The sequence below is a fragment of the Eubalaena glacialis genome, chromosome X (genome assembly GCF_028564815.1).
Source record: "Eubalaena glacialis isolate mEubGla1 chromosome X, mEubGla1.1.hap2.+ XY, whole genome shotgun sequence".
Classification (NCBI taxonomy): domain Eukaryota; kingdom Metazoa; phylum Chordata; class Mammalia; order Artiodactyla; family Balaenidae; genus Eubalaena; species Eubalaena glacialis.
The window spans coordinates 102,402,832-102,427,093 of record NC_083736.1 but is presented as its reverse complement, the minus strand read 5'-3'; the positions used below and the strand labels follow the sequence as shown (position 1 = coordinate 102,427,093).

General features: G+C 40.9%; 1 protein-coding gene across 11 annotated transcripts in view; it reads right to left on the bottom strand.

Moving 5' to 3' along the window:
• Positions 1–3,294: 3,294 nt before the first annotated feature.
• PAK3 (p21 (RAC1) activated kinase 3) overlaps positions 3,295–24,262 on the bottom strand; it is a 272,619-nt gene continuing 251,651 nt past the window's right edge. For all 11 annotated transcript variants that reach the window (XM_061179278.1, XM_061179267.1, XM_061179272.1 and 8 more), the window contains 4 exons: positions 22,841–22,940; positions 22,139–22,335; positions 7,019–7,156; positions 3,295–3,717 (listed from right to left, as the gene is read on the bottom strand). In XM_061179278.1, the coding sequence (XP_061035261.1) occupies positions 3,628–3,717; positions 7,019–7,156; positions 22,139–22,335; positions 22,841–22,940 (525 nt within the window). In that variant the 3' untranslated portion in view covers positions 3,295–3,627. The remainder of the gene's footprint in view (positions 3,718–7,018; positions 7,157–22,138; positions 22,336–22,840; positions 22,941–24,262) is intronic.

The following is a 24,262-nucleotide window of genomic DNA, read 5'->3' as shown; positions in this document are numbered from 1 at the left end:
TAATTGTAACTAGCAAATATCTGTGCCCTGCATGCTCTGGGCTCTGGCCAGAAGGCATTTGCTTCTGGCGTCTTTTCTATGTTTCTATAGTTCCCTTTCCGATGTTTATTATAAAGCAATATTAGAACAATATCAAAGGAAATTTTAAAAGGAAAAAAAAATTCCACATAATCCCGCCACCCTAACACAACTGATTTCAATTGTCTGTGTTCCCAGTCTTTGCCCATATGCACGCTTATTTTTACATGGTTCTTCTCCCTGTTTATGTTATTTAAAGGTGATTTTATCGATTCTCTCTGAGAACTGGCAGCCTCATTAGAAATAAACAACCCACCGAGCAAAGGAATATAATTATTTACACGATCTTTGAGCTGAGAAATATCTTTTATAGACAAACATCTCAAACTATCAAAACAGTTATACAGACGACAGGAAGCAATTTCATATTTCTTTTTCTTTTAGCAATGGAATGTGCTTCACAGGGGAGGGAAAGATGTGGGGATCAGGTAGTTAAACTCAAACATTGGGGTGCAATTCACAAGCCTGAAAGAAATCTGAATAACACAATTAAAGAATAAATACTTGAGTTAAATCTTCTTACATGACTTGGCCATCCAGTAGCCAAAATGGAACACAGACACACAAATATTTACAATGACACATAGACGAGATCGGCAAGAACGAAGTCATTACCCAACATGGTGACTGATTTGAGGGGATTATGACAACGTGCCGGCTCCTTGCTACAACATTAATGTTCTTTTCTTTCTTAAATAAATAATCTCTACTGTGCTTCTCACCCTTCCCTGACTTTCCCACTGCCCTATCCCCATCTCAGGACATTTTGGAATCAACATTCGACGATGTGCCCTTATTATCTCAGGGCACACGAGCGACTTCAAAGATCTGGATAGACTCACCTGTGTCAAGATGAGCTAAAAAAAAAAAAATCCAGGGAAAGGGAATAAACTATTAACCATCTGGAGTCCAACTTGGTCGAGGATACCAAATGTGAATCCTTCAGCATCATTTTGGCAGGAGAAGCAGCTTCTTTCTAATACTTGTTAGAAATATACATAACTCTCCAACACGGGGAAGGGTTTTTAGAAGCTGTTCTCATTTTAAAATTTACATAGATATAAGTTTGTAAGAGTAAAGCCTACTGGGATATATTATCATAAAATCTTGGTACAACGGGCTGTGGTGAAGTAGTACCAGGCTCTTTGTTGTTAATACGCTGAATTGAAAGCATAAAAGAGCAGCCATTTCTCTGCCTACAGCAACCTGAAGGATCACTGCTCCAGGTCTCCCCCCACCAAAAAAAGGCCTTCCTGACATATAAGGGATGCTAACAGATAACTAGGGCTTCCCAACTAGGTTTGGGGCTCTCTCCCCTGGCAGGGTATAGTTATCAATGTACTGAATTCTATTTGCACCCCAGGTATTATTTCATTGAATTCCCTGGCACTATGAATGAAAAATTAAAAAAATACTTATGTTAAATGAAATCAAAATTAAGGCTTCTCTCTCTCTCTCTCTCTCATTAAAACAGTGTGGCATTAAAATTTTCAGGCCCAGCCACGTTTTTGTGAAGTATAACATAGTATGCTTCAAATTAATATTACCATTTGATCTTTTCATGTTTGTTGTTTTATCCCACTGTGGACATTTTTGGGGCGGGGGGGGTCAAGCCCCTCCCAAATTTCATAGTCAAAGAAGACAATAGGAAATCCACCAGTGGTGTCATCTCCTAAACATAAACACGTGCACTATATCGTCAGCAGAAACTCTCTAAAGAAAGTGCTTTCATTTTAAGGAATGGGTAGATGATTATATCGACGGATGTGCCTAGGCAGAGAAGGAGAGAGGCCCATGGCACTGATCTCTTTCCCTCTCTTGCTGGATGTAGATAGGTTCTATTCAGATTCTTGACATACTACAAATCAAGAAGCCTTCTACTGCACAAACTGCTAGCTTTTCAAAGGCTTAGAGAAACAACTATGCAGAATTTATAAAATTGACAATACACTCGAAAGAGAAGCATATCCTTTTCTACGCAGACACCCTCCAGATATTTTTCTACTCTCAGAAGATTCAGGAAGTGGCAACTGTTGAATTTCTAATAAATTGATACACGGTGAAATACTAGTCAAATTTTCATATTTTCCCCAAGCCACAAAAGGAATTCAGTTGGACTGATATTTCTTGGGGTATATGATTGCAAACCCAAATGCTTTTCACCGGAGAACTTCAAGATCTTTACAAACATGTTTTTAAAATTCAAAAGCCCAAAGGGCTAAGTATGAACACACCATATCCAGAAACAGAAATTGGTGATACATAGGGAAAATGGCAACAAGTACTTAGAGCCTAATGTTGACTGGGATGTAGTTTTCACTTACCTCCCATTTCTTACAGAGTTGAGTGCTTACAATATTTCTGTTCTCCAGATGTTTAAAAAAATTTTTAATGTTATAAATTGTCAAGATAAATAATTTTTATCAGCAGCAAATGTTGGTTAATGGGTCTGTTTCCTCCTGTTGTGCCTATTTTACAGTTACCTACATTCCACAAGGACAAGACAGGATTAAATTAGGTATTGTTATCTTTGTTTACTGTCCAACAAGGATTTCAGTATTGCATGCTTATATTATCTTCCTTTTGGCTCTTGGAGAAAGTCCCGTCTTTGTTTAAGTATGGTTTCTCCTATCAGGATTTCCTAGGTTTAAGACCTGGACTCACCCAACTGGAGTGCCATAGTTTTGGTGTGTCTTTTTTCAGGTATCATGAAGATGAACGAGCTGGTTTATACAAATGATAAATCAACTACCTCTTAAGCATCATCATGAAAATGTGATAAGATTTCACCATTTGAACTTTAGACATAGAGTTTTTAAAAGCCCTTCCTGAACACACATATTCCTCTCTGCTTTTGGAAAATGTCGTAAAAGAAACCTTTTCCAATACAAATGCAGAAAAACAGGTACACAAACCGAGCCACCACTATAGAAGAAGAATAAAAAATTTCAACTCTATTAGGGCATGGACTTCCACATGTTCACACAGTACTTGCTCTGGGGTTTTTTTTTGTTTTGTTTTGTTTTTGTTTTTTTTTTGTTTTGTTTTTGTTTTTTACTTTCTTTTTTTTAAAAAAAAACATTTTGACATCTTTTTTTTTTTCTGGACATCTAATGACAATGCAAGTGAAAAACATCACATTGGGTAAGGAGTTTTGAAGGAGGTTCGAATGCAAGAGGGACTACTCTCTAACTTAAAAACAAACAAACACAACACTATGAAGAGGGAGTGTGCATCTTTGAGAAATCTTTTTTCTTCAAAGTGAATGCACAAAATGAGGGGATTCACTACTGGCTCTTTCGCTTCACGGTAGAAGTGACCACTTTATGGCCACTTCGACATTGCTGCCCTGTTTGGGCTGCGATTCAGGCTTACAAATAAATTACATAATCTGAGGGAGTAGGAAAAAGGCTTATAAGAAGTTTCTATTCATTTGAAAGTTAAAGAATCCCCACCCCATTCGACTGTCTTTTCTTCCATCTTTCCTGCAGTGGAGTTTTATTTCAGTCTTACTCATGAGGGAGATGGTGTGGGGTAAGGCTTGCAGTCCTAGCGGCTGCTGTTCTTAATCGCTTCCTTTGCAGCGATAATCAGAGGAGTCAGGCTGGAGAGAGGCTTGGCTAATTTTAAAAATGAATGCTGCAAAAGGAAAAAAAAAAGAGGAATTACTAGAATTCTTTCCTCCAACAAGTATATTACTTTACACTTTCAAGGAGCCTCATTTTCATTAAAATGCATTTTGTGGATCCAATTAAACATCATTTAAAAAATAGTGCCAGCTTTTGTCCTTCAGATGTTTTTGGTCTTCAGTGTCATGAAATCTTCTGGACGCTGACTGGCAGAGCTAGAAATTCAGAGTAGGGGTCTTGTAAAATCTCGCTGTGTTTGCAAGTCTAACTTTCTGATTTTCTTAAATCGATGAATTTATCTGGAGCAGCCCTCATGCTTAAAAAAGTGTATTCTGTTGACCACTCAAGACCTTGACCAATAGTGTGTCTCCACCATTTCTTTTTTGGCCTCTCTGCAGTGCTTCAAACAAGTGAACATCCCTTTCTTCTTTGAGATGTTGTTCTCTTTTGGGGCCTGTGACATTCTACTGTCTCGATTCTCTTCCACACACATGCTCACTGACTACTCCCTCCCTCTCTATCTTCCTCCCTGGTTCCACTTCCTCTTCCCACCTCCCAGAACTTGACTCTCATCATCTTCTTTTTCTAATTTAATTCCTTGGAGAGCTCATTCCTTTTCATGGTTCCAACCTCTCATCAAGCTTTATGGAGATGACTCCCAAATGTCTACTGTGTCACCTGATGTCTCTCCTGAATTCTGCTCCTATTTCTCCAATTGCCTGCTGGATATTTCCTTTTGAATGTCCTTCTGCCACCTTGAACTCAACATTTAAAAATGTACGCCCAAATCTACCAAATAGGGTACTCTTGTGAGTCAGAGCACCTAGGTTCAATCCTCTCCTTTGCTTGTCGCAATGGTTAAATGAGGTAAGTGACAGTTCCTCGTAAGCTACATTGAAGCCAATCAGCGTTAGCCACTGTAGTATTATCCTCTATCACTTCTGCTTTTGCTGAACTCTACCACTGGTTTGATATTCTGAGGTCACTTTTGTGTTCCTCTCCCTTATGTTCTACATGCAATCAGTTACCAAGTGCTTCCTTTTCAATGCCTTTTACAATTATCTCTTGCTCTCCTTAGGCCTAATCAACTTAATCCTAAATTATAATAATAACCCCCCATCTTCCTGCCTCCATTTTTTTCTGTTGCTAATTCTTATTGCATACCACCAGATTCATCTTCCTGAACAAAGCTTTCATCAGGTGTGTCCCTCAGATATCTTCAGTGTTTCCCCACTGCCTACAGCCCCTACCCTTTAGCCTGGTGTTCAAGGCTCTCTACGTCCTGTCTCCTGCGGCTTTCCTTATTGGAACTCTTTACTTCAGCTACACCGTCTAGTTTCTGTTCCCTTGAACCTTGCCTACATGCCTTTGGTCATGCGATAATCCTTCCATCTGAAATTCCTTCCCCCTTTCCCCTCAAACTATCTAAAACTGATCTGTCTTTCAAGGCTCAGCCGAACTCTTCCCTTTTCGCAGACATTTTCTGAATGCCATAGCCCATAGAAGTACGTCTCTAATCAACCGTGACATTTACTGTTTGAACGGCCTTGGGTTGACTGAGTCTCTAAACAATCTTGCATTTTTTTCATGTTCCTAAGGAGACTGTGAACTTCTGAAGAGTAGGAATCATGCCTTTAACAGATTTGTATCACCCACTGCACTTAAGCCTTGCAAACAGAAGTTGCTCCATAAAAATCCACTTATTTCTGTCTTTTCTCAAGCCTTCCAGTGGTGTGAATGCCATGTATCTCTCTCCTTTCTAACCTCTAAAATGGGCTAGAGTCAGAGAATGGAGTTATATGGACTTAAGGTGATATACAGATTATAGCCTATATGTGTAAAAGGAGAAGATGCAACAAACAAAGTCTTCAATTTTCTCAAAATATCATTTTGCATCAGAAATCTGACTGGTTCAGATAAAAGTATTGTTGGGGAAGGAATTAACTAGATAATCGATTCAATTACCTACATAACTGTATAGCTACCTTCAGAGAACCTGTATCTTCACTCATCCTTGGAAGAAGACATGATAGGAGTGTGTACCAGGATGTGTATGTGGGGTGGTGGGAGGGGTGAAAAGATGTGGAAATGAAGCACTCAAAAGTTCCAGGTTTTCATCTATAATTTGAGGCTGTATTAATGGGAGGATTAATAAAGGGCTATTTCAGATCTGACATTTTTGGGCCCCATGACAGCCTGTGAAATGCTCACAGGTAGCAGAGAAGACAAGGGGTAGCCTCCCCAATTCCTCCAAATTGGTTTATCCCAGATATGATTTGGGTTGGGATGGGATATTTTCGCGTGGGTGTGGCTGTCTCTGGAGGGAGTTCAGAAGCAACAGGAACTTTTTGTTGTTTGGCCTGAAACAGACTGAATCTATGGTTAATAACACTCTGCATGACCACGTGTTATGCCTTTTGTTTAACTGGATTATGTGTTCAAAGTCAGGGAGAACGAGCAATCACTTTTCTTGGCTATTACAGATCTTTATCTTGTTCCCCAAGGAACAGTCAGTCCCCAGCAGTGAAGCTATATGTGTAATCCTGGGCATGCATTGCTTTACTAATATAAATGCATTTTCTTCCCCTCTAAATTGGTTTGTGTGGAAGAAAGTCAGACAATCCAGGGCTCAAATCCACGTTCTGCCATTCAATAGCTGTGTGAGTTTTAATTTCTACATCTGCAACGGGGATACTAACACCTATCCTAGAGAGTTGTAAGAATTAAGTGAGATAACGTTTGTAAAGAATTTGGTATAAAGTAGGTACTAATTACCATCATATACACTAATCCCTGAGAGCCATGAAAAGGACAAATGGTTACAGAGGCACTCACCACTGGATGGTACTCACCCAGGCAAGCAGGTGCCTGCCATTTGGCATCACAAGCAAAGGGGCTTTGACCAGTAAAGCACTAGAGTAGCAGATGCCATGGAAATAATTGCATAGTTATGTAGACAATTACCTCCGGCCAAGAGCACCTGCGTACAACATCCAGGGGCACAAGTAAAGTTTAGAACAAAACAGCAACACCAGAGGTTCACATTGTTATTTCCCTTGCAAAATAAGACTCCAGGAAGAATAAAAGAGAGTTACAGCTTGAACTCCCACGTTCTCAGAAGAAAGGCAACACGCGAATCAATCACGTATCAGATGCATGCCTATACTTATGTGCCTGTGGTCTCAGATCAAATGGTTAGAGCCTGACTCGAACTAGACCTCTTTCGACAGCGCTCTCTTACTGTCACACATTGACATGGAAAAGCTCAATATAATGACTCTCTCTTTGTAACTGTCCTGTTTCATTGTCACCTGTAAAAGCTCCTTGGCAGATCCTCGCCTATCCACATCCATCTCAAGACAGCGATTTAAAAAGTCACGGAATACAGCAGACAGTCTCTCAGGATTCTGGAGCTCTGGGGTTCCATTAGTGGCTATCAGATATAATGCCTATAGAAAAAAAGAACATTAGAAAAATCTATTCAGCATATACATATTAGGATCACGAGTTGGCATACAAGACACAAATCCAGTTTCTTCTGGTTTATATCCTGGGTCTTAAAAATTCCATTTTAGAGAATGACACTGACATATACTGCAAAGTTTCTGTAACATTTAGAAATGGTTACTCTTGGCAGTAACTGAGGTGACCGTGAGGTGCCCCACCCCCAAAAGCTTGGAAGTAAGGTTATAAGGCTGTCCTATGAGAGTTAAGCCAGTAAAAATCCATATATCGTGAATGTGTGATTAACCACCTAGGAAATGAAACCAAGGAATCTGTGACTAAAGAGTTGAGGAAACACACACACATCCAATCAGTCGACCTAAGTATAACCTCTGGAAGGCACAGTTGCCAAGGTGATTGTAATTTACTGACTATTTATCTTGATTGGAGAATATTTGTGAGCGGACCAGGGATGAACAGACTACATTATGCAATCAGAGAAGTACAGAGAATCAGAAGATGGCAGTGCCTGGATGAGAAGTAACCCTTGGGGCCCAAGGACTCAAGTACTTTTATCCTGTGGCAGATGTATCCCTATAGATTTTAATTAGGTTCCCCATGAAAGTCTACCTATAATAAGAGAAAATATAAGAAAAGTTGACATTAATAATCTTGTAACCTACTGTAAAATAATAAGTTGCTAATATATCTCTGAGATCTTTGCTGTGGAAGGCCACCACTGAGAGATATCAACTCATGGTGTGCTGACAAAATCAAGGGCCCTGGCCTTCCAGGCCGAGAGTTGGACCCAGAACCATGGTTAATTCACAAAAGTAAACCCATATTTCAAAGGCTCCGCAGCCATAAAAAGCTGGCCATTCCTCATGCCTCCTCTAAGCAAACTATTCTAGGGCACTGAGTATGTATCAGGTACCATATTAAACACTGGAGATCCAAAGATGAATAACAGAATGCCCTACTTTCAAAGATGACACAATTTAGTGAAACTTATAGATAGCTACCATACAGTGAGACAAGAGCTAAGAGAAACACAGGAAGTGCTAAGTCAATGTAAGGATGAAACAATTTACACCAGAGCTCAGAGAAAGCTTCACAGAGGAGCTTGGCATTTGAACAGGGTCTTGAAGGCTAAATAGGAGTTTTCCTGCAGGTATTACCACCAGGGTTATGCCTGTCTATGCGACCAGACTCCTAACTATCATGAACACATGCTCCCTGTTGAACTTGCTTGAACTTCACAGCAAATTATCAGCCCCCTTTTCCACCGTGGCTCCTAATATTATTATCAAAAATATTTCTATCAAACTCCTTTCCCAGGCCAGTTTTCATCAGCTGGTGAGGACATCTCTCCTCCTTTCCAGAAACCTCCTGAGATGTACTTTAGAAAGGGTTAGAAAGGACCGTTTAATCCAGTGGCTGTCAACTTACAGCGGGCACCAGAATCACCTAGAGGGCTTGTTAAAACACAGATTTCCCGGGTCACCCCCCAGGGTTTCTGATTCAGTAAATCTGCAGAGGGGCCTGAGAATTTGCATTCTAACAAGTTCCCAGGTGATACTGAAGCTGCTGGTTTCAGGACCATACTTTGAGAACTGGTTTACTCCACCCAATTAAGCAATGGGCTTAATGATTGATGCTTGAGGCACCTGTCCTCACAAACCATCTTTGTTCCTGCATTAAAAGAAAATTGGTTACTGCAAATTACATTTGCTAACTCCTCCTAAAACTCTCTTATTTCAGCTGGCCACAATTCCGCCAAACTCTGCGTCCTTTGCTGGCTTTTTTCTGCCCTGTAGCCAAACCCAGTCCTAAACAAACACATCTCTTTTTTCCCTTTTCACTCTCCCTAAGTCTGTGTGCATGCCATACTGTTTCATTTTCTCTCTTTTTCTTTTCACCATTCTTAGCTCAATACATTCTACTCCATATAACCTTGCTCCCCACAGGTACATATACATCTCTACCCAAGTCCTTCTCACCTCTCTTCAATCCATGTACTAAGAAAAAGGTTGACAGGAAACACCCCAACATGTTAACAGTGGTTCTCTCTGGGTGGTAGGATTATTAGCGACTTAATTTTTTAAAACATATTTTTCAATTTTCCAAATTTTCTACAATGAACGCGACTGCTTTTATTATTTTTAAAAACCCTCCACAATTCTTTAAAAAATAAAATCTAAAAAGCTGTGCCATCCAATTTACACAAAAATCTTCATCTATTTCTCTTTGTCCTCCTAGGATTAAACCTGCTTTTCATCAAGTACTACCCCTTAAGGGAAACAAAAACCCAGACGATTTCTTTTCCAACTATTGTTTTCGTTTTAATTGCAACAGTATTATTTCCAACTAATTTCTATTGCAAAGATCCACACTTTCAGTTATATTATGGCTAAACTGGCCTTTGTGGACTGGCCTGGGAACATACTCACTATGCATAATGCCGTTTCTATGGGAAAATGCACTCTGAGTTCCAAATAATTAACTTAAAAATGAACTTGTGTGTAAGCTGGGTCCTATCTTTGCAAAAAAGAAAATTGCTACCCACTGCCCTGCTAATGAGAGACAAAAACAGTTGTAGGCAACACAACAATCACAGCAAAAAGCGTTTTCCTAGCAAAGTCAAGTCTTAGCTGAAGAAAGATCAAGGAAAATCAGTCTAGGCACGAGTTGATCACATTCTGGTTTTATCTGAGTTAGTGAAAACTCAAAGAAAATGGGCTGGCTGAGAAATTAGACTAGACTTGTTTCACTTAGCATAATACCCAGCAAATCAGAAAAAGACAGATACCATACGATATCACTTACATGTGGAATCTCAAAAATAAAACAAATGAATGTATATAACAAAACAGAAACAGACTCACAGACACAGAGAACATACTAGTGGCTACCAGTAGGGAGAGGGAAGGGGGAAGGGGCAAGATAGGGGTAGGGAGTTAAGAGGTACAAACTACTATGTATAAAGTAAATAAGCAACAAGGCTATATTGTACAGCACGGGGACTATAGCCAACCCTTTATAATAACTATAAATGGAGTATAAACGTTAAAAACTGTGAATCACTATGTTGTACAACTGAAACTTATATAATATCGTACATCAACTATACCTCAATAAAAAAAAGAAATTAGACTAGAGATTTCCTTTACAGTTGGTTGCTCCTTGAGTAAGAAACCCAGATTCATACCTGACTTCTCCTCCTTCCTCAACTGGAAACCTTCCCCTCCCCCAACCTTCACTCTAATCAGTCTAGTAGCTTCTGTTCATGCAACCTTTAGAAATGTCATTCACACCCATGCACTTTCCTCTGTTCCCACTGTCTCTGCTAAAGGTTGGGTTTCCCTCAGACTGTTACGATAGCCTCCCAATAGGTTTTTTCTTACTCAAGCCTTTTTATTCTTCAGTCCATCTTCCTTAACAATCTATCTCATCTTTAATCTCATCATGGCATCCATTTTTCTGCTTTAACAATTTCTGGTGGCTCCCTATGGTCCACAGATGTGGTTTTCAAACTGGACTCTCCAAAATTCCCCTCAAGAGCAGCTAAGTGGGAAAAGGGGTGGGAGAGGGAGATGGATGTAGGGATTCTAGGACCCTGCACCCACCCATATGTGTTTCAATCAGAGAAATACTTCTTTTTTCTTTATTTATGCATGCTTCCAAGCAAGGTTTAATTTGAACCAAGGGATCACTATAGTTATTTGAAAACACAGGACGTAGTAAAGATTCCTTTGCATGGCATACGTAGTAAAGATTCCTTTGCATGGCATAGAAGGTCCTCCATGATTTGGTCCCGCCTCCCTTTCTAGTCCTCATCTGTTCTCTTCTCACCCTAGAGCCCTGCTTCCCCCAACTCCACATAGGTACACACATTGGCCAAAGCTCACATACTATTCATGCCAATTAGTTCATCATTCCCATAGTAAGAAATGCTCTTTTATGTCTGCCTAAAATGCTGCTCCCTTAACTGCCTAGTAAACTTCTACTTGCCTTATAATTTCTATTTCAAATGGCACCTCCTTTTTAAAGTCTTCTCCATCGCTCCCAGATGGATATGGTGAATAACCACCTCGATTTTCTGGGGACTGTCCTGGGTTTTACTACTGAAGGTCCTATGTCCCTCAGTGCCAAGCAAACTGGGATGGTGGTCACCGTGCAGATAGAGTTAGTCCTTCCCTCCTTTGAGCTACTACAGCCCTTTGTTTATATGTCTGTTTTCACACTGTAGGGTGAATACTTGTTACTTGTTCACTGGTCTGTCTTCTTAGAGTGTGAAGGTAGGAATTGTGTCACAATCATCTCTGGATTTTATGGCAACTGGCTCAAAATAGGTGCTCAATAAATGTTTTTGTTGCTAAATGAAATGAGAGCCAAAATGTATAAATAAATCTAATTGAGCTGGGAATATGACAGACTTTACAAAGTATTAAAGCTCAGAACCTAAAGTGAACTAGTAAACATGTAAGAAGATATACAGAGAATGACAAAAGCACCCTTTTTGAGTTGAACAGACTTGGCATGTGGGAACTTCTGACTACCCAACTCCTCAGTGTGGGAGAAGGAAGAAAGCTCCATGAGCAATGTAGGTAAGGGGATGACATCAAAGAGAGGGAAAGCTGGAGAAAGAGGTCCACAACATCGTAATCTGCTGTGGGCAAACCCAGAGAGGAAGCGGAGACAATAAGTTCTCTCTGGAACTTGAAACATAGCAACTTAGTCTTCTCTGACTGATCGTGAACAGAGAAGGAGCTCTTGATTTTTCTTCAGCTACATCATTAAACAAGGTCTGTTTAATTCTTAAGGTGAGGCAACATAGGCCCCGTGACCTTATTTATAATGTTAGACAGACAATCTTTGGCCAGAAAATGGTGCCTTTCTTCTTTGTGATATACACATTACCTAGAAGTTTCTGGTGTTCTGGAATTTTTAATAACTCTATATCACTTGGCAATAACACACAAACTTTGCAGTTTTCTGCGGACCCTGATGTGCAACTAAATTTACCTTAGTACTCAGAGAAAACGACTTTACCCAGTTGGAGGAATAATTCAATTTACCTTATTGGCAATTTCCTCAGTTAAAAAAGATCAAAGTGGTCATCTTAGAAGTTACCACATTTCTCCAAAGAAGCCCCAAAACAATCCATATGTACCCAATAAATTTTCATTAAGGCAGTTTTGCAACTGGACTAACCATTTAATTAAAAAGCTTCAGTTTGTGACTTCAGTTCATTTTAACAGTTTATAAAGTTTAGGTTAAGATGTTAGAAGACAAACCAGGAGACTTAAAAGGAAATGTGTTAGTAACCCTGAGAGGTCCCAGCACTGTTATAAAGACTCCCTTTACAAAGAGGAGAGGGTGTGGTGTGAACATTTCTTTCTAAGTTGAATACTTGGGACTCAAAACACATTTTCCCATGGAAATCGTGTTATACATGGTGAACAGGCTCTCAGCCTGGCCCATAAAAGTCTATTTAACAAATAATGTTGGGGCTTCCCTTGTGGCGCAGTGGTTAAGCATCCGCCTGCCAATGCAGAGGACACGGGTTCGAGCCCTGGTCTGGGAAGATCCCACATGCCGCGGATAAGGCCGTGCGCCACGGCTACTGAGTCTGCGCTCTAGAGCCCGCAAGCCACAACTACTGAGCCCGCGAGCCACAACTACTGAAGCCCACGTGCCTAGAGCCCGTGCTCCGCAACAAGAGAAGCCACGGCAGTGAGAAGCCCGCACACCACAACGAAGAGTAGCCCCCGCTCACTGCAACTAGAGAAAGCCTGCGCGCAGCCAAAAATAAAAATAAATAAAATAAATAAATTAAAAAACAAACAATGTAACTATAAGACAAAGGGCTATTCACCTATATCTTAATATCTGTTTAAATACTGTTTTCATGGGAAATATTATTAGCTAGCATTTATTGAATGATTACTATTAGCTCACTTGATTCATACAATAACCCCCCCGAGTTATACTTGATTATGATCCCCAATTGACAAATGAAGAAACTGAGGGAGGTAGGGTTAATATAATAATTTGCCCAACATCACACAACTAGCAATGAGGGAGTCAATATCTGAATCCAATGACTGTGAGCCCAGAGTCCACGCTCCTGACCACTGCACGGCATCACCTCACACTGTTCCCAGCCTCTGAGCTAGTAATTCTCGTAAGCAGAGGCAGACAAGGTCTCTTCAAGAGATGAGGCACATCGAGCATGCACAACTCTACCTCTACCTCTACCAGAGGAAATGGACCCCCTGGAGGTCAATTGTTTTCCCACTTACTTCGAAATGGGGAACAAAAGGCAGGTGCCCAGTTAGGCTTCATATTGTATTCACCAGTGTCTGTACATATGTTGGGAGTTTATAAGCAGTGTGTCCTCTGGTTGTTGCCTGTAACCTACTGCTGTCCTGGTTCCTTTCTCATTTTGGAATTTTCAACTACCTTTGAGTGTTTTACGGGAGAGATTTGGCAATGAGTGACTTGACACCTTAGGACTTAGTTTACTCATGACCTGGGATTTCAGAGGTTAAAGGTCAGAGTGTGTTACTGCCTCTGATGTGTTTATGGATTTCATGGAAAGCCCTGACATTTCTTTCTAAGAAGAGAGTGAATGGGGCCAAATCTACAAAAAAAGAAATTGCTATATTATAACTACCATTGTATTCCCTATTTTGACTTATTCAACCCAACGGTTCAGTGTGATAACTGAATAAGCACTGTGGTCTAACTTAGTTCCCTACTTGTCTTGCATAGTAGCTCTCATCTGTCACCAAATTCTGCACGGGGGTAGGGGGCTCTGCTGCTGTTGTTGAGCCTATTACAGATCTATTCCCTTATAGCTTGATGGTAAAGGTAATTAGGTACCACTGACTGATTAGGTCTTGGCTTAGCTTTAGACTGCTCCTTTCAAGCATAAAAAACTGGCCACTGTGCTTCCCTGGTGGTGCAGTGGTTAAGAATCTGCCTGCCAATGCAGGGGACATGGGTTCGAGCCCTGGCCCGGGAAGATTCCACATGCTGCGGAGCAACTAAGCCTGTGCGCCACAACTACTGAGCCCACGTGCTACAACTACTGAAGCCCATGCGCCTAGAGCCTGTGTTCTGCAGCAAGAGAAGCCACGACAATGAGAAGCCCGCGCACCGCAACGAAGAGCAGCCCCCGCTGGCTGCAGCTAGAGAAAGCCCGCGCACAGCAACGCAGACCCAACACAGCCAAAAAAACAAACAAATAAATAAATAAATTTATTTTTAAAAACCCCAAAAAAACCTGGCCACTGCCAGAAAATAAAGACCAGATGAGTCTGATAATGTACATGCTCATTCTAATCTCTCCGGATTAATAGTGCTTGTCAGGAAACGTGGAGCAGGCTACGTGTGCTCAGGAAGCCACCCTGGGCAGCCCAAGCAACACCCAAGGTTGAGAACCACAGGGGGTTTGGAAGTGGGGGAGGGGTGGGCATAGAGCTGGAAAAGCAGGAAGGCAAAATGGAGCAGGAGGTAGAGGGAAAAAAAAAGCTGTAAGAAGCAGAGGGAGCAGGAAAATACAGGACGAGGACTGGGGCCAAAGTACCATGGGGAGAGAAGGTGGTCAGTGGAGTGAAGAGGAAGAGAAATGAAGATAAAGGCTCAACAAATCAGGAAGGTCAAGGGGACCCGATCCTAGGATCCATTCTGCTACTGCCCCATTTCTCCGGTCCTTCTCACATAAAACTTTTCAAAACATCATCTATATTTGGTATGTTGACTTCCTCACCTCCCATCTTCTCTTCAACCCACACCTAGGTTCTAGTTCCAAGATACTGTTTACCGTAATACGTTTGTTCGTATCTCACTTCAGAATATTGGAGCAGGAAGGGACTAAGTCCCTGATTCTCTGGAGCTTTTCCAGATTGCCATATTAGGATCAAAATCCAGCTGGAGTGTGATATGATCTGTGAAACATACATTACTGCTCACATAAATTGGTTTCAACTTCTGTTTTATATGCAGTTCATCAGCTGAACAGTTCTGTATACCATAACATGCTATTCTTCCCGATACACCCCAGAGTGTAGATCATGGGTCCCTGCAACAGCTTTATCACTCTTTTGCTCTTCCCTGGCTTCTCCCCAAGATTCCTGTCAGAGTGGGCTTGCCCAGTCCCACATGCAGCATGCTTTGCATCATGATCAAGTGTCTTTCTTGGTAGGGAAAGGCGGATTTTTCCACTCTGTGGAATACAGACTTAGTCACGAGATGATGACAGAGATGTATCCAAGCAGCTTTCTGAAGGTCACAACTCTGGAAGCACTCCTACAGACAACGCATACTCAAATCCTGGCCCTTCTGGCACTCAGGGAAGGCTGTAGCCTATCTACAGCCTAAGAATACAGAATCAGAGTAAGAGACCCAGGAGTTTCCCCTTTTATTTAACTAAATTTCATGTGGAAGCCCGATACAGAAAACAAGTTAAAGAGGAACTATTCTGGTGGACTCAAGAGCCACATGACCTCCCCCCTGGGCCCCAAGGACCTCCATGGAATTCTAGGAGTCCATGGAATTCGTGGAGTCCATTGGTAACCAATAATCTTGTCGAATTCCATTTGTTTGAAATGATAAGGAAATGGAGGCCCAGCAAGAAGTAATCTATACAAGGTCAGGGGGCTCCTGACTGGCAGACCTGGGAACAGAATTCACTCTTTGACTCACATGATGCATACCGTTGGTTGAGACACTAGATAGTTCCTTGTTTGGTCCCGTCACATTCACTGGCCACACAGAGATGAAAAGTGCTGATGGATTTTGCCATCTAAGCAGTGGGGCAATGCTTTAAAAAAGAAGGAAGGGGAATTCCCTGGTGGCGCAGTGGTTAAGAATCCGCCTGCCAGTGCAGGGGACACGGGTTCAAGTCCTGGTCCGGGAAGATCCTACATGCCATGGAGCAACTAAGCCCGTGTGCCACAACTACTGAGCCCGTGTGCTACAACTACTGAAGCCCACACGCCTAGAGCCCGTGCTCCGCAACAAGAGAAGCCGCCTCAGTGAGAAGCCCGCACACCACAATGAAGAGTAGCCTGTGGAACATGTCATTTTAAATATATTGTAAAGACTCAGTTTTAATAAAAAGTTTAATATGAAAAAGAGTAGCCCCCGTTCGCTGCAACTAGAGAAAGCTTGCGCTCAGCAACGAAGACCCAACGCAGCCAAAAAATAAATAATGAAAGAAATTTATAAAAAAAGAAAAAAACAAAAAAGAAGGAAGGAGGAAAGGAAAGAAAAGAAAAAGAAAGGAAGGAAGGAAGAAAGAGTGAGGAAGGGAGGTTGAGAGGGACGAAGGAAGGAAGGGAGGAAGTGGGGGGGAAGGAGGGAGGGAGGAAGAAAGCTACAGCAAAAAGGTCAGCCTGTTTTTGGTGACACTGTTAGAACGTTGGCTCTTGCAGCTACAGAGCTAAGATTGCCTTAATCAAGTTAACTTCTCTGCTGAGAGGCTTATACAAGACACCTCAGAGTATCCTTTTATCAGAATGCAAAGGGTCTTCTAAAACGATGTTGCAACCAGGTTGGAAAAGGTATATTTCAAAATGATGACAAAGGTCAGAAATTATCTTAATTATCAAGCTAACCCTAATTTTCTTGGTGAAGTCATTTTTCATTGGCAAAAACACAGATTTAAAAAGCCATAGGATAAACATGTGAGTGGGCATTTGAGTGGGCATTTCAGGGGCCAAATGTCCATCATCACACTCTGTGATTTGTCCATTTAGAATGAACTTTGATTTCAACGGACTTAACTACTTTGTTATAGGTCTGGTACCTATTAGGGCAATGGGCATATGCATCCTTGGCTTATTCCCAAGCCTTGCTTTAAGGACACTGAGGAACGATAAGATAATAAACAGTAGGATAAGGGAATATCAGTCATGGCCAACAGCAGGTCCCTGGTCACCACATTTGTCATCTTTCTTTGCCTCCTCTTCGCCTGGTCAGAGTCTCAGATTTTCGTTTGCTGTGGAATCAATTTCTCCTTTGGCTGTCTTCTGGGTCATAACTCACCAGTTTGAACTGTCTGCTTCTGAAGTACAATCTAAATGAGACTTGCAGCTTTCCTATGGCTAGGTCCCATTTTCCTATGCTAAATTCCTGACAACCAATGATTCTTAAGAGCTGTCTATCTTTTGACAGGCAATATTTTTTCTGATTAAAAAGAAACCCTGTCACTGTTCTGTAATTATTTTAGTTGCAGTTATCCCAACTCACCCCTCCTTTTAGGCATAGGTTTGCCCTCAAAGTAGGAGAAGTGTCAACAAACCATCAATAAACCTTGCTGTTCCATAGTGGCTTACGGAAAAAGAAGGGAATGCTCCCAGCTCTTCCTGAAATACATTCAAAACAATATTGACTGAGTGCTAGCAAAGTATGCTTGCTTCTCTGGCACTCAGGAAGTTTATGTCTGACTTTAATTCCAAATGAGCACGCGCCATCAAACCCAGACATTCCAATCCACAACACAGGTTCCAGCACTTTGGCCCTTAGCTGCTGCTTTTTAGTTCCTAGAGAGTCTCTTCTTCTGCTTAACTCTCTTCTCTAGACATACAAGCTAACCAGAATTTCCCCGGTTCTATAATAAAAAAGAAGAATAAACTAACATGTGTGTAGTGCTTCAAGTGTGGGGGTAGGGGGAGGAGGAAGCCTCTTCATGTAGACAACAGGTCTGAATTTACACTTCTGCCCTCCCTCCTCTCTGGCCATACAGTTTATGCACTCCTAATCATGAGTAGCCAGACTGATGGCTTTATCATCACCAATATGTGTTATGTACACAACAGCTAGCACATTGTAATGATGGACTCCATTTGCAGGAGAAGCAAAATTGAAAAAGAAAATGGGCATATTAGAGAGGTATATACTGAACTAATGTCGTTTCTTTTTTGACAGCGTTGCTGGAATGGTAAATCAAAGAATGCCAGGGTGTGTCAGGATTTCAACAAAGTGACTCATGATATTTTTTTTAGATGAAAAGGAGAAATGTGGGCAGAATGATAGCATGCTCTTTTCTGGTTGAACAACCATGCTCAAAGAGGGCTGATGAAGAACTGGTTTCAATATAGACAGGGTTCTACAAAGGGCTTGCCACAGAGCTTTGTATTTGCTCTAGGCCTTGGTGTGGGCACTTGACGTCATTTGTTCTTAAGGCTCCACAGATGATTCCAGTGTCCAACCAAGGAGGAGAACCACTAGTACAGGATAGGTGGTTCACATACTATCCTAAATACTATTTTTAGCCCTCAGATAATCTCTTCCTGATACCGATAACTGTCTTCCAAAGATGCGGTGTTTGATACGGTTTCACAGATGCTTAAAGCAAGGGTAGAAAGAGAACACTGAAAGTTCATCTCAACTAGGATAAAGGTCTGGAAAATTACACACAAAAAGGGCTTCATCCACAGGGTCCAGGAGGGACCTCAAGTGGATGTCACTGAGACGTTTCACAAACACCAAAATCCCTCAAAACCCATTGACAAGAACAGCCCCATTATGTGGAATGCCAAGTTAAGAAAGAGGCACTCTCTTCGTGCTGAGGAATAAAAACAACAACAACAAACCAAAGATTTGTTTTATGGAAATGATTGTGCCTCCTTCTTTAGAATCAGGTCATTATAATCACAGGTTTATAAAAAGATAACTTCAAATTAACACAAAAGTTGGGGAGATGAGCAGTGTACCAACGTTTGATTTGCATATCCACAGGGGAAGTTCGATTTTAACTCCAGTCACTTTGGCAAACAAAAAGAACAAGGCACTTTATTATTGGAGGCTTCACTAAAAATGTCCGTGCGTCACAGAACAAGGCATCCAAGGCCAGTTACGTTGAGTGCAAAGACTTCAGGCAGTGAGGAACTTGTCTCCTCTCTGTCTCTGGAAGGGTACCAACCTCATAACATCGGCACAGTTAATAACTCTCTGACCTTTCAAAGGCATTTTATGAGCAAATTAGGTCAATTAGTACAGAGCAATTTACATTAAAAAAATCCCAACCGCTTTATAACTGGGGGGAGGGGGGGAGTCGCTAATTCCTTGCATCAGTGGTATGTTAACAGGCAATATTTCAAGAGGGTTTGCTCAGTTCCAACGGACGCCAACAAAGACACAAAAAAAGCCACAGTGAAATGCAAACAGCCTTCGAATGTACAGCCCCAGATTTTACCTTTAACCTCTGCTGCTCAGTGTTACCTGTTCATGGTCATTTATACTAAACTGTGGAGGACCCTCCACTCCTCGAAGGGATGTGAGTATAGTCAGTGTGGAAGGGAAGTTCTTGGGGCAAGTGGGGAATCCAGTCTCCCTTCATGAATGGGTAAAAAGTATTCTAAGGATCCTTTCTCACTTTTCTATTGATATATAAATCCCTTCCCCCGTTCTCCTTACAATGAGCTACACACTGTGCTAGGTGTTTACATGCATTATTTCATTTAGTTTTCACACTAACTCTGTAGGAGAGATATTGTCCCCATTTTACACACAGGAAACAGGCTTATAAAGGTTTTGAATGACTTGCTGAAGGTCACAGAGCTGGCAGGTGGTGGAGCCAAGACCCACCCAGTTTTGCTTGACTCCGTGGGCCAAATGCTTTTCATATCAATATGCTAGCCTTCACTCTACCACTCTGTCTCCCTTCCACTTCCTTCCTTTTTTCCTCCTCAAAGCCTAAAGAGGTGGATGAGTGGTGGTCTTGGAAGGATTTTAAAGAAAGAAGGGCTAAGCCAGTTCTCTTTTATACCTCTCCCAAAGTTCTGCGATTTTCTATTTCCCCACACATGGCCTGGTCACCAGGATCCAAGAAAACACAGGCTTCCAACAGGGTCATGGTATATCTTTTTCTGTCCAATCTCTCCAGGGTTTCAGTGACTACATTTTTCAAATTCCAAATAAGGGCATATAGCCGGGAACATTGGCTTTTATTTAAGAGAACATGAGGACAACATATCTAAAATCAAAACTTAAAAGGTCCTTGTGGCGCCTGGCAGACAGATAGAGGGCCGGCACCATACGGACTTGGTGACTGAATCATTGGAGGTTGATCACACATGGAGAGTAAATCCTTGTCAGTGGAATTCAACCGGGTGGCCTTTCTGACGAATCTTTGTATTATAGCCTTAATGTAGGCTTCCTGAATCTGGTGGCTTGTTAATCTACAAGTACTTATTTAGATACAAGGCTGTGGATCCTAAGAGACAAGCTGTTAATTATTAGCTCTAATCCTAGGCTAGAAGATGCCCATAAAGATTAAAACTTGTTTCCTTTTTTCTAACGATTAACAGCCTAGCTGAAGAGTGATCAACTGTAATTGGGGAACGAAGAAGGTAATAAATGCATTACTGAGACCAGTTGCTTTACAGAGCCATTGATTTAATCCTTAAATTTTGCAGGTTGTAAATTACTCATTAGAAGGCAGAAAGCAAAATAGCCATAATCCGTTTAGTGCCTCCAAACTCCGAAGACTTAGAGGAGGAAATCCATGGAAACAAGAGACCTGATGTGTTCTTTCACTGCTACTTCTTAATGGGCAAAGGTGGTTAAACAATAAGGACAAGCCCATGTAATTATCCTGATGCGCTGGTCCATAGGTCAGGGGTGGGCTTGATTCAATTCATGGAGGGCTGACCCACAAACGGTGGGAAAATGCCCCTTCTTTTTCCACTCAGCCACATCGTACCTCCAGATTGTTTCATGAGACCAGAGCAATAGCCCATAGCATTCATTAGGGCATTCACTCCTATCTGTTATTTTCTAATCAGTGCCGGGATTAGGACAAGAGGCCAAGTACCAGAGAGAAAGTAGGAGGGGGTGAGGAGGAGGCCGTCCCCCTCTCCATACACGGGGAACGCAGCTCCCAATTACAAAATGTTCAACTGCAAAATAACTAGATAATCAGCTTGTAGGTTTCTTTACATGTACAGAAAGCCACATATATTTGGCTTGAATATGGATCTTATAAACTTAACGTGTAAACACTTAACCATTTACTAATGGTTTTTGTATACTAAGGGTAAAATTCAATTTCAGACTCTTAGTGGTAATGAAGCAAACAGTATGCAAGATGCCTTTGGCACTGGCATTCTGCATGGGTTTTGAGATCAGAATTTGAATCAGTGCGTATTTCCTTTTCTCAGTAGTGATGCCCTTTATATATTGGGTATATAACACAGCTTCTGGCTCACCTTTAGGCTTTATTCAACAAAACAGCTAGTGGCTCACTTCTGTACTGAGCAAGCATCTCTTTCATGCTCCTTTGCCTTTCTCCAAATAAAGATGGTGGTGGTAGACTCCAAAACGGAGCTTTTCTCTTCGTAGAAGTAACCAGACCACGTAAGAATCAAACCTCTGATTCTGCAGCAGCAAACTGAGTTACCCAACACAAACGATTTCCATTCATTTTCTACTTGACAGTCTAATAAAGTTTGTGATTTCACCAGGCTGGTGCTGTGTCTATCTTGTGTTCCATTCACTACCCACCATGCTGCTTTTGCTTAATAAATCATTACTGATAATGAAACAAAATCTAATTAAAAAAATTATAGCTGTTCTGGAAATGTGTTTATTTACTTTGTTAAAGTAATTATAAAGTAAGTGTTTCCTAGATAGATCATTTAACCATGGCATGTGATAAAAATACTGTTTTCTTCCCACATCTTGCTTTAACAAAAAAAGCTACATTTTTTTTTAACAGCAGAAAGCTATACTAAAGAATTTTAAAGACCCCTGGCATTAGAAATAGTGATATCGAAGCATTTGAAAAAACTGTTGAGACATCTTAAGAGAAACAGGAAATAACTCATAGTAATTTTGAAAATTGTAACTTGAAGCTTCTAGGTCACTTGTCCCATGAAAGACCCCATTCTGGCCACTTTTAGTGGAGACAAGAAATGACATTTGGCTTTTTCCCTTTCCTGGGGATGAAGTACTTGAGTTTTCTTTCGACTTACCCTGAGTGGATTTTCATTAAGGTAAGGGGGTTCACCTTCTACCATTTCAATCGCCATAATCCCCAGAGACCAGATATCAACTTTTGGACCATAAGCTTTTCGAGTCACCACCTCAGGTGCCATCCAATAGGGAGTTCCCACCATAGTGCTTCGTTTACTTTGCTCAGGGGTGATCTGGGCACAGAACCCAAAATCAGCTGCAGAGAAGAAAAGTCAGTTAAAATCAGCTCAAATTATTTTTCTTTTACAAGAGGTCACTTTCAGATACGGCCATACTTTCCTTTAGTTAGACTCTGAGCTTCTACAACTGCCTGGCTCATATCCTTTTGTTACCTGACCTCTCAGCTGGTCCAGATTTTAAACGGGTCTGAAATAACCGACTGATGTGATGTCATTTTTACTAGACCTCAATCTGGTTCCCTCCCCACACTGTTCCCTCTAACTTACAGAATCTTTTAGTTTTCTAATTAGGTATTTGTCATCCAGCAGATGGAAGCCATTAGAAATTCTGAACTATCGAACCCCCTAAATCTGGTCACGATCTACAGGAACACAACATTAGAAAAATTCTTTACCTCAAACTGGGCTCTAAATGCCTTCAAACCCATCACTTTCAATAGCCCTTTTCTTCTCAAGATAGACAGTAAAAGAGTAGAAATCCCCTGACACTCTCTCATATGCCATCTGAATCATAATACCTACTCAATTTAACAGAGCCATCCATCCCAAGGAGAATATTGTCACTCTTTATGTCTCTGTGGATCACTTGGTTTGAGTGCAAGAAATCCAAAGCTTGGAGGCACTATTGAATCAGGAAAAAAAAGTTCTAATTATATCACAAAAATTTGTTTAGATGTGCTTCATTTCTAGATAAATTTTGGGCAAGGGTATAATTTTATGTTGTTGGGTGAAATAAAATACTAAAGGTTTTCAATGCCATTTTGAAATCATGTTACCATTTACATCAGTGATGCAGCTTAGCGTTATACATGTGAAAGCTCCCGAATCAGACTTGGACATGAAGAGTGATGGTGTGATAAGTAGCACTGAATCGTTAATACAGCCAAATGAACCAATTACTATAATCATACTTTGACTTACTTATCTGGAGGATATGGATTCAGCTTGTCCTTTTACAGATACAGTAAGCATCTGCATCTGTGGTATGATTTCATGTAGTAGGTCTGGAGTGGAACCCTGGAATCTGCATTTAAAACAAGTGCCCCAAGCTATTTCTGATGGACCAACCTCCAGGTTTGGGAACCACTTCTAGGCTCTGAAGTAACTATAGGTACTTGTTTGGAAATGGCTTTGCATTGTAATACTAAAAGACGGAAACCACAGGCTAAAGGTTGAAGAATCCCCTGAATATTTTAAGTTTGATTAATTGCATGAAGAGAAAATATATGTTTTTGGTGGATATGTGTGCATACTGGGAAGGAGGAAATTTAAGTGAGCAATTTAAAATAAAAAAACAACGGAAGACTAGCTGGAAGTATTTGGTTTTGTTTTGCTATCATTGATTTTCAAGTTTCAGTGGGTCAGAGTTCCTCCTTGTGTCTATAGAAAACCTCAACGAATGGGGTAGAGGGTAACACCCAAGATGAGACTCCAATGAGGAGTGTTTGTTTGTTTTTTTAATATTGAAAAAATTAATATAATAAAATATCCTTTGTTTAGCTTGAAACTAGGGATATGCCACTGTTATTGGAAAAGATGCAGACACTCAGACTCACTGGAGGGCTCCAAGGGAGGTGAAGATTGTACTATGAAAGCAACTACTTTCTGGACTGAGGGAGGACCTTGTTTAAACTGCCTTCTAGAAAATGATTGGATTATAATGTGGTCTGTATTATACATGGATTACATTGCATATGCAAGGCAAAATAACTGTCATGTAAGAATTCCCCCCAGTCAGAAAGAAGTTCCATGCCAACATTACTGTTTTCCATATTCACCAAGACTCCAGCATGCAGGCTTAGATATGGCACCTCGTGAATGGCATAATAGAACTCAAAAAGATCCACAGCAAAGCAACTAAAATAAACAAAGGGGCTGGGGAGGGAGGGTTAGGATTTAAATTGGAGTTAGGATCTTCAACTGTTTTTTAGTACAAAAGATGTA